At 36.1% G+C, this 10,559-nt stretch overlaps 2 protein-coding genes across 6 annotated transcripts; one reads left to right on the forward strand and one right to left on the reverse strand.

Moving 5' to 3' along the window:
• Window positions 1–527: 527 nt before the first annotated feature.
• LOC113710413 (large ribosomal subunit protein eL20) lies at window positions 528–3,078 on the forward strand. The gene is made up of 4 exons (XM_027233410.2): window positions 528–674; window positions 832–947; window positions 1,814–1,877; window positions 2,555–3,078. The coding sequence occupies exons 1-4, from the start codon at window positions 660–662 to the stop codon at window positions 2,894–2,896; spliced, it is 537 nt and encodes a 178-aa protein (XP_027089211.1). The 5' UTR covers window positions 528–659; the 3' UTR covers window positions 2,897–3,078.
• Window positions 3,079–6,816: 3,738 nt separating this feature from the next.
• On the reverse strand, window positions 6,817–10,193 carry LOC113709249 (putative F-box/FBD/LRR-repeat protein At5g22670). Of its 5 annotated transcripts, none has more exons than XM_027231968.2 (4): window positions 9,867–10,193; window positions 7,910–8,842; window positions 7,588–7,746; window positions 6,817–7,474 (listed from the first exon to the last, which is right to left on the reverse strand). In XM_027231968.2, the coding sequence occupies exons 2-4, from the start codon at window positions 8,831–8,833 to the stop codon at window positions 7,199–7,201; spliced, it is 1,359 nt and encodes a 452-aa protein (XP_027087769.1). In that variant the 5' UTR covers window positions 8,834–8,842; window positions 9,867–10,193; the 3' UTR covers window positions 6,817–7,198. The 5 variants fall into 5 exon arrangements, with proteins under 5 accessions (XP_027087769.1, XP_027087770.1, XP_027087768.1 ...); XM_027231969.2 differs by having other exon boundaries at window positions 7,910–8,857; XM_027231967.2 differs by having other exon boundaries at window positions 7,910–8,846; window positions 9,867–10,192.
• Between the last annotated feature and the right edge of the window lie 366 nt (window positions 10,194–10,559).

Here is a 10,559-nt window from a genome sequence, read left to right on the forward strand (position 1 = left end):
ATTTATTCCCTTGATTAGGTTAAGAAAACGTTGAAAAAATTTGCATGCTTATATACTTTAGGATACTTAACCAAATAGAATTTGAAAATTTTCAAACCCTTGATTATTGATGTTCTTTTGTTGTTGGCTTTTTTTTTTAATTCTTTTTTTCTTGGTTTGTGTAAACCCATTTTTTGTCCTCTTTCCCTTGTTTCGGTACCATATTTAAAGTTTGATCTTAATATATTTTTCTTTTTCCTTATAATCTGGTTGTTAGTTTTTTCCACTGTTCTACGACCTTTGTTTGAATTTCTTGTTTCATTTTCACATAAGAGTGGCTCTTTCTAGATTCTTTGATTGTATTGCAATTCTTTTAGCACTAGGGTACTTTGTGTCATTTTGATTTGTTTGTTAACTAACATTTGGACGGTGCAACTGATAGGGGGACAAAAGTAACATGGTCAAACCTCAGGATCAATTTGTAATTTGGCCTAACTTTGAGGGAGGTAAATGTAATTAACCCGATTTTTAACGGCGCGTAGGGTTTTCTGAGTAATCAGCCTCCGCATCTCCTATATAACCCTAACAAAACCCTTCTCTCTCTTTTTCAAACGCCTCTCGCCGTCACGCACCCCGGTACACACAATACACAGTGCACAGAGAGAGAGGAGAGCGCTGAAATGGTGAATTACAGGGTTCGTTTACCGTCTTTCTGTTCTCAGAAACCCTAAATCTACTGTTTTTTTGGTTTATTGACGGTTTTTTGCCTGGATTTGGCCGGTTGATAAATTAGGGTTTTGAAATTATGAGTTATTTGATGTGTTTTTGGAATTTGTGTGTTTGTGGGTGTAGTTTCATCAGTACCAGGTGGTCGGCAGAGCTTTGCCGTCGGAGACCGATGAGCATCCCAAGATCTACCGCATGAAACTTTGGGCAACCAATGAAGTCCGCGCCAAGTCCAAGTTTTGGTGCGTATTTTGGGATTATAAAGCTATTCTTTTACTGAGGAAGAGTACTCTTGTTTAAGGTGTAACATTATTTATAGCTGAAATGTGTGTACCAGAATAGTTTTGTGGATGTTTGGTAATAGTGGATTTGTTTGTTACTAATCGAATTTGGTTTTCAGTTGAGATTGGAATTATTGAGGTTTTTATGTGGGAAATGCATTTGTATTTGAAATCTTTTTGAGTCACAAATGTGGCTTACACATGTTGAGATATGCATGGATAGTTGATAATGTTTTGTTTGGCTTTTTAACTTTAAAGGGTTTGAGTGATATGAGCTCAAAGTGGTAGTTCAGATACCATGGGTTGTAATCTGGGTTTTGTGTGTGTTTGAGGGTGGGTGGGGGTTGGTGGCAGGACTTGCTTTGTTTAAGATATTATTTGTTTATAGTAACTGATTTTTGCCATTGTTCTAAATTTTCTTTTGGCATGGATAACTTGACAATTGGTCCACTAGTGTAGAAAAGGTGAAAATAGTATTAATCAGAGGAACAGGGGAGGTTGGTATCATAGACTTTGGTTGCCCAATTTTGGGTTGGAGATGGTCAATATTTTTCTTTGGATCATCAGCACTCAGAATTCTATTATATGAAGATAGGTGTTCTTGTTGTATGATAAATGCATGTAAATGTGAACAGCTTGTAATGTTGATATTGCTTAAAGTGTTGGTATGTTAATGTAGAAAAATGGGTTTAGTGTAGTTTATATAGCTACAAGAGAGTTGTTGACCTTTCCAGTTGTAAAAGATGTCTTCTTCTGATGCAGTTCGGAACTTATGTTTTTTTAATCATTTTCTGATTATTTGGTTTATGATGGATTGATGTGAAAAGGTACTTTCTGAGGAAGCTTAAGAAGGTTAAGAAGAGCAATGGCCAGGTTCTTGCTATCAATGAGGTATTTTTCCAGTTTGATATTTGTCTGAGTTAGAGACCCTAAAATTTTGCTTAACAGTGCACTCAAATTTGCTTCAATGGTTTACATTTTGGTGCTTTCATGAGGCTTCTTGTGTTTCATTCTTGGCGACTTGGCTGTACCAAGTATTTTGGTATTGATTTATCTTATAGGCAAAAGCCTTTATCATTTTGTCTGAGTTGTATGAGGTATATTGGGAAATAAAAATGTAATCAGGCTTAAATCTGAAGAATATATATTTTCGTGGATAACTTAGTACGGTATGTAGCATTGCAACAGATACTTGTCTTACAAGTTGATAATTGTTGCTATTGACTAATCAGTCTTTTGTTTAATTAGTGTCGATTAATAATTTCTCTGATCCTTTTGGTTTCTAATTTGTTATGGATTATCAGCTTGATAGGATCACACGTCTTGTTTTTTAGTATGGCTAGTTCTCAATTACCAGATCTCACACAGGGAGAGCTATAAAAATCTTTACCTCTAGTTATCCCACCAAGGGGCTGCTTGAGAAAAAAGTACAAAGAAAATGTTTTCCCTGCTTTTCTTTTGCTGAAAGTTTCTGTTGCTGTTGGTCGTTCATTTTCCAGTGCAAATATTACATTTGTGAGAATGGAAATTGACATATTCTGTCTGTCTCTTTGCATAATATTTTCTAGATCTTTGAGAAGAACCCAACCACAATTAAGAACTATGGAATCTGGTTGAGGTATCAGAGTAGAACTGGCTATCACAACATGTACAAGGAGTACCGTGATACCACTTTGAATGGTGCTGTTGAACAGATGTACACTGAAATGGCTTCACGTCACAGGGTTCGTTATCATTGCATTCAGATCATCAAGACAGCCACTGTTCCTGCTAAGCTTTGCAAGAGGGAGAGTACCAAGCAGTTCCATAACTCCAAAATCAGGTTCCCCTTAGTGTTCAAGAAGGTCAGGCCACCTAGCCGAAAGCTGAAGACCACATACAAGGCATCCAAACCCAACTTGTTTATGTAACATGTTTGGTCTTATTGGATATGAGTAAGCCTGTGACTGATTTCTGCAATTTTGTTGCTGTAGTTCTAAGTACTTTTATTTGCTGGACTAGGTCGCTGCAATGAGTGAGAAAGATCTTTATATTGCTGTGGATGGTTAATTATTTTGGTTTCAAAGGATATTAAACGCTGTCATTCCTTTAATGTGTCTTGCGAATGAGTGCTCTCATATCTAGCTTTTAGAATAGTTGGCCTCTATTTTATCTGGAGTCAGTCTCTGGGTAAGTGTTTGTTACTAGTAGCTGGTTGGTTCCGACAGAAAAGCATTTGTCTGGGGGTTTAAGCTCTCTAGACAGAGTGAGTCCAGTTGCTGATTTTGAAAATATGGTCTAAATAGATAATTTGACACAATTGCGGGCTGAGCAACAAAGGATCTGTTTGAGTAGCCTGATGCTTATTATGAGCTTATATTTCAGAGATGGAAACTTTAAGCCGTGCGCATTCAAAATTTGGATTTACGTACGAAAATAAATGGCCTTTGCAGCTTTCTCCAATTTAGCCAAAATCTATGGATATCTATAACCCACAAAATAGATCATCTGCTAGATTCATGTGTTGAATGCGAAATTGAACACCATTGCAACTAGGATTAAGGTTGATACGGTGATTCGTGCACACTAGATCACTACTAGCCTTTGCTGGAATATTCAGTATTTATCAGTTTTACTCTAGTTATTTTCCAACTGATCACTTTCCAATGCGATTATTAGCAACTAATCCCTTTCCGCAGCGATTCTACATCACAAAAACGCCTCACGCCGAGGCTAGCAACTAGGATAATTAATCTGTGATTATTTTGCAGAAAGATTAACTGCACTTTACACCCTCCAATTTTGCAGTAATTTCCACTTTGCGCATCTAGTTCCTTATTTAGAAGTTTTGCGCCTTAATCCTGTCGAAATACTCCTAATCACCCTCAATGGCTTTTTTTACCTTAGGTTCCCCAATGAGTTTTACTGTTAATGAAAGTGATAAAAGATTATGCCTTCACTCTTTTTTTTTTCTTTTAGATTTTCAAAGATTAATGAGTTTTTTCAACTCTGAATGGACAAGATATATTTGTATACTTTCATTAATTGCACATAATATTACTACTTGAATGTGAATTGGCAAATTTTGTATGTAAGGTGTTCTAGACATGTAATGTGACTGCAATTGGTGATTTTGAGTTGCAATGTGTTTAAAATAAAAGTTGATGGTACAAAATGAGATTTACTGGAAAATTTTGAGGTGCAAAGTGAAGTGAGTCCTTAATACAAGCATACAGTTACAAAACACCCATGAAACTAGAGTTGCATAGTTATGCTCAAATAGAGTACAGTAAATTAATTCGATTGACATTTATGATATTTGCGTGCTTATCACTTGCACTGACATTTGACCATTTCGAAATTTTCGAATTGCATTTTGCTTCAATATGGGTAGTTCTTAAGTGATCGTTTTTAAACAAAGAAAAAAAATAGAATAAAATAAAATAAGTGCATATTAGGTTATCTATTCTCCGCATTCATCGAGCGTTTTGGAAATGTTATGGTTACTTTGGTGCAAGATAAAATTATACGGCAAATTGACATTTTGGAAAAATCATACCAGTGTATTGACATTTTGGTAAAGTATTATATGTATTTAGACAAATCTTCCATTTTAATTTTGATGGATCATTTTTTTTATTTAACCACATTCACTGGTCAAGGTAAATTTGACTCCGTACTTCCAAGTGAAGAAGTGAAGCAGTAGATGGTACAAAATGTTTGCAAGCAAACTTTATTTGTCTTATAAGGGTTAAAAGTATTAAACCCTCTTAACCTTTACTCTCAGTTGCACTTCCTTTAACTCAATAAATAGGTCTATTGCCCTTCTGCTTTAATTTTTAGAGCAAAAAATGTCCCTTTCATATTAATTATTATTTAATTTCTTTTTTCATATTAATTATTATTTACTTGTCCCTCGTTTATATATTTTTTTAAGGTAAAAAACAAAAAAACTCTTTGTGGTAAACCTAATACACACAAAAACCTCCCGTGGTTTCAAAACGTACAACATGACACCTCATGTTTTGAATTAAATTGTAAATGTGACAAAATTCGTTAAATTTAACGAAAACGTTATAATGATCCAGATACAAGTAATGTCCCAAAAAACGTTATAATGATAATTAAAGTCAAGTATGTGAACATGTGGCAAGTACTATTCTTCTAACCCTATTATAATAGGATTGGTAATGTACCCAGGGGCTAGATTTTAACTATTATAATGACCCTACTAGAAGATTACTGACTTATAAAATGTAATTGAGTCCCTCTTTTTTTTAAAAAATTTTTTTACCCTTACACTTTCTAAAGTTTTGATATTGACTCCTACAATTCATGTTTCATATTTTGACTTAAGTCCCTAGTAGTATAAAATGTCAAAAATTCACCCATGGGCATTTGACATGGACTGGATCCCTTTGGGTCATATCATTTCAGCATAGAAGTACCTAAAATTGACTCTCTTTATGGCTGAGGAGGTATTCTGAAAGTATAAATAGATGAAAGGACAAAAATATGCCACCGTAGTACTTTATAGGAGTCTTAAATACTTTAGCAGGACTCTAATACTTTGGTGGAAAGTGTCTTGAGGATGGTACTTTGTAGATTAGCAATTAAGTAGGTTTTGCTAGTTAACTTAATCCAGACCTGTATATCAGCTGAAAAAATGTAGGCTAACTTCAGCTTGTCAAGCTATTTCAGCTAGAAATATTTCCTCTCTTCAGTAGCATTGGTAAAAATTAGGAATGTAAACGACTTGATTTGAATTCCAACGTGCACTATTCAACTCAAACTAAACGCTTAAAGTTCAAGCCCACCAAACTCCTAAAATTTGAACTCATATACAAGCTTAATCATTTGTTTATCTAAGTCAAGTTCGAGTTCAAACTCGATTAAACTTAACTCAATTGAGTTGAAGTTTTTAGAATTAATATTTTATGTTTGTTAAACAAGATATATGATGAACATGTCGCACTAACAAATCAAATGCTTATATTTATATTTAAAGTACGATTAGATTGAAGAGATTTTGAGACATATATATATATATATATATATAGGCTCAAGCTCAAGCTCAAGCTCAAACTCGCCATGGTATTCGTGCTGCTCAAGCTCAGTCAACAAAAACTCGAGCTCAAATTTTGGTTGAGCATGCTCATTGATAGCTTGATTGAGGAGGCCAAAGCCTTGCTCGTTGAGATTGATGGCAGTACTTGGAAATTCTCTCGATTGTTGAGATTTAAAGCCTCCGGCCCCTAGGAAAAGGAAAGAGACAGTTTTGTAAGAAAAAAAAAGATTGAAATACATACGATGTGAAACCTGCTTTTGGACCGTATTTCGCAGAGTCCTGATAATATTTAGTGAACTCCCTTCATCAGCGTTGCTAAACCTGGCTTTATCATATACGCTGGCTAGTGTGTAAAGGTAGACATATAACCATCGCATCTCGATAATGATGCCAACTTCTTGACAAGACTGCCAACCTACTTTTCGTATGTCCTTTTTTTTTTTTTTTTTGTCGCAACGATAGATGTCCTATAACCTAATCTAGTCTAGTCTAAGGGGAAGGGGAGGGGGTTCGATGTGAGTACAGACTCCATCGATGAAGGTCAATTAAGACCGCCACAAATTGTGGCAAATTTGTGGGAGGCAGGAATTGAACCCCTGACCTCCAGCATCACCTTTAATGGTGATGACCACTGGACCAAATGGCCAGTGGCTCGTATGTCCTTCCTATTCTACAATCTAAGCAAAGAATGTACTAATGTTTTGCACATACAAGTTCAGGTCATTTGTACACTGAGCTCCAATGGGCTATATAGGGTTGCTACCCCCAAGTAAGCTGCGAAAGTTGGTACAAAATGACCATACCAGGAGATTTCTTTCTGTCTTTGCTATTTGTTCAAAACATCATCTGTGATCTAATTTATAAATGCAATCGAATGGTGTAAGAAATGAACAAGGAGAAAAATAACTGAGCATTAGGGTGGGGACATCACATTTTCTTTCATAACTATTTTGAGTTTTGCCTCCTTGGCAAATGTACCCACATCATCACCAAGCAAAGAGACATGCAAACAATTTCTGAGGCCCCCCGGTACATTGGCTTCCACTGCAATGCGAAAACTCCAGAGATGCATCTATCAAAGTAATATTAGATCAGGCAAAAATCCTTCGCCCCTAGGCAAATGTAAACAGCTTCCTTGCAAACTCAAACTGTGAGCTTTAAAAACTTAGCAGAAGTCAATTACACATGAAATTGAGCCTCTCGGCAGCGCTAGCAACTTTGCACGTATGACCCCCTGTTTCTCTAAGCTTTCTGTCATGTCAACCGAAAAAGATATAACCATCTTTTGCAGAACCATTGCGTGCTTCAAGAAAAAACCTAGTATAGAGAGCTCATAAGGATATCCACACAGATCCCCAATATGGATATTCCTAAGATGTGTTGAGAAGCACTCAGGAACATGATCCCACTCCCAGTCTTCATCCTCAGGTACAAAGATTCCCTAATTAGTTGCATGAAAAACCAGTCAATTTTTTTTTTTTTAAAAAAAGAAAAGAAATATTGCTCTTTTGAAGCAAATGAAAAATTTATTGGGGATCCTAATTGTTTAAGTACCTGGGAAAATGCAAGAGACTGCAGACAATTTGCTCTACTGATGAGCAATAATAACAAATCACAAGTTAAATCCATTGAAGATTCAGTAATTTCCAGTTTGGTTAAATTGTTGAAATCAGGCCACGGCATAGGACATTCACGTTCATAACTGGTAATGACCTAAAAGGGAGAAACACAGAAAAATTTCAAGCATCAACTTAAAAATTTTAGGCACAATGCAAAGTAACAAATATAACTAAATGATGTTTGAGAATGTATTTTAGAACATGTCCTGGAAGGGGCTCGAATAAGCACAAGAAACGAGAGGGGAAATAATAAATACCTCAGCAGTCTCAGGTGTAATTGTTAGACATCTTGCATTCTTCAGCTTTGTGAGAAGGAGAAATGCACGGAAGGCAACGATTCTGTCATTGTCAAAGAGACGTGGCACCTCAGCAACATGGATATCTGCTACAGCTAATGATGGCTGGTCTGCGAGGATATATTCATTCTCAAGACCACCCTTGTATTTAAGGAATTGAATTTCTGATCCAATGATTGTGATCACAAACTTGCTTATGGTAAAACGTTCAATCAACTCGTCATGTATGGTTAGATTCCTAACTTTGGGAGCATGGATGACATTATTATGAGTTGTCCATCTACATTTATCCAAAACTAAATGCTCAAGCATACAGCAATTTGAAAATAGCTGCTGATTTGAAGGATTATCTGGAAAAGTTATGCACTCAAGATGTAAGGTCTTCAAACTGGAAAAACAGATATTAGATGGAAGCTTGAGAACATTATAGCATAGCTTCAGTTTGAAAGAAATGAGAGATTCAAGAGAACATGCAGAACTAGGAAAGTTGAATGGGCCATCAAATTCCGAAAAACTAAGATTAAGCTCTCTAACATTGCATAGGAACGAATGAAGAAGCAATGGATCATGTAAGTCACGACATGAAATTGACAGTTTATCAATATATGTTTCTCGATGAATCACTCTGTTCAAAAGGTTCACAAACAGCATCCTGTCTCCTTGAGAATGTTCATCAAACACATAATGCGAAACAGAAAGCCACAGTCCTTTCCATCTTTTTGACAGGACACTTGTTCTCATGGCATCTTTTGTTGGAACTAGTGATAGAATGCAACCAAGAACAGCATCAGGCAAGTTGCTAATCATATCACTACTATCAGCAATATGCAGTTGTTTGGGACTGGCGGAGCTTCTACTGCTGGCCAGCTTCAAATTTGGGTCCATCACAACTAACTTCCTATCAAAAAACTGTTACCATTAAATTCTACATATTGTACGAGAACAGATACTATTCACCATCCAGGAGGAGGGGAAATTCAATGAGAAACAAATCTAATGCAAGAACATAAAAATATCCCATCATTCAATACTAACATTTCAATCCATCAATTACAGAATAATCAGAGTGAGATTACAAATATAAGTTACTTCTTTAACAGAATACAAGTAATACCTGTTCTTTGAAGTTTCAAAAATTTTATGTTTCTCATTAGTATCAAGACACGTAGTTTAATAGAAGTGTAATATCCTGTTACTATCTAATATGCTATTGTACTCTAAGAAGCTAAGCTAAGCTAGTCATCATACAGAAACCCTTGTCATTCTCCCTCCTCCCTCCTCCCTCCTCTTAGCCCCTTCTACCTTTGGGTTGAACATAGCATTCAATTTTCCACATTCACTACTAAGACACAATAGAAACAAATAGGAAATCATAGACAATTAATTTCAAAAACCAAGAGAAAAAAACAAAATCATCATGAACGTCTATAGGATTAAAACTCGCGGCCATGTTAAGACAATCTAGAGTAAAACTTACGCACAAATTAAAGGGGTTCAGAAATTTCTGTTTATCAGTCCATCCACCACTGAATCACAAGTACAACATTTCCACTGGACAGCCAGAACTAGTGAATCATAGAATTGTATAAATTCATGATTCAAACATCATAACAGATCCCACCCAAAAAAAAACACACACACACACACACACACAACAACGTTAAAAAAGAAGGAAGAAAGAAAATCCCCAATTCACATCTTAGGGCATAATTGCAAAATGCAACAAGATTCAGATCCTTAAGAGGGTCAAGAATAAAGAATACTCTAAATTAGCACTAATTCACTTACTGCTATATATCAATAAAGAACATAAATTCCTACTGCCACAATGAACTGCAACGTATCCCCTTATCCTGAATTACGAAAGCTTTTTGCAGAAACAAAGTAAAGAATTTCTTGGGCATGTAGGGAAATATACCTGGGGGAAAAGGGAATTAATAAAAACTCAGACGGGGTCGATCAGTCCCTGCACTTGGGTTGCTGGAGTTGAGGGCGGTGGCGAAAGAAGAAGGGGCGCAGTAGGAACTAGGAAGTGTTGAGGGTAAAGGTGAAACGGACAAAAAGGGTAATAAGTGGAGAGAGGCTGTAAATAGGGAGGGGAAATTCTTCTTACACATATATTTGGCAGGTAATTTCTTTTAAGTTTGGTCTGGAGTTTCCCTCAAAACTCTTGCGTGAATGCGGACTTGTGGTCTGTCCGAAAGTTATATGAAAGGTTAGTTTTTTGAGTTTGGTATGGATCTCGATCATGAATCATGTACTATTTGGTTTACTTTGACGATTGTGGTATGGACTTAGATTCTTATTTGGTTTAATTATATAAAAAAAATATTCTTATTTGGTTTAAGTCCAAAGCAAAGAAATTTGGAAAAAAAAAATTGGTCAAAAGCATCATTTGTGGATCATGTCGTTGATCATATAGTGTGTCTAATAGCCATGCGAGTTAAGGTAATTTCCTACTGATGCGACTGTCGAGAGCACGATCTGAATAGAGTAGCAGAGGGCTAAACGAATTGAAAATGAGCGAACTAGTGCTAGTAAGGTGGTCCCGAATTGACGTGCAAAGGAATGAACAGCGGGACTAGCTCCCCGTTGTTACTCCGATGGTCAA

The sequence above is a fragment of the Coffea arabica genome, chromosome 9e, assembly GCF_036785885.1.
Source record: "Coffea arabica cultivar ET-39 chromosome 9e, Coffea Arabica ET-39 HiFi, whole genome shotgun sequence".
NCBI lineage: Eukaryota > Viridiplantae > Streptophyta > Magnoliopsida > Gentianales > Rubiaceae > Coffea > Coffea arabica.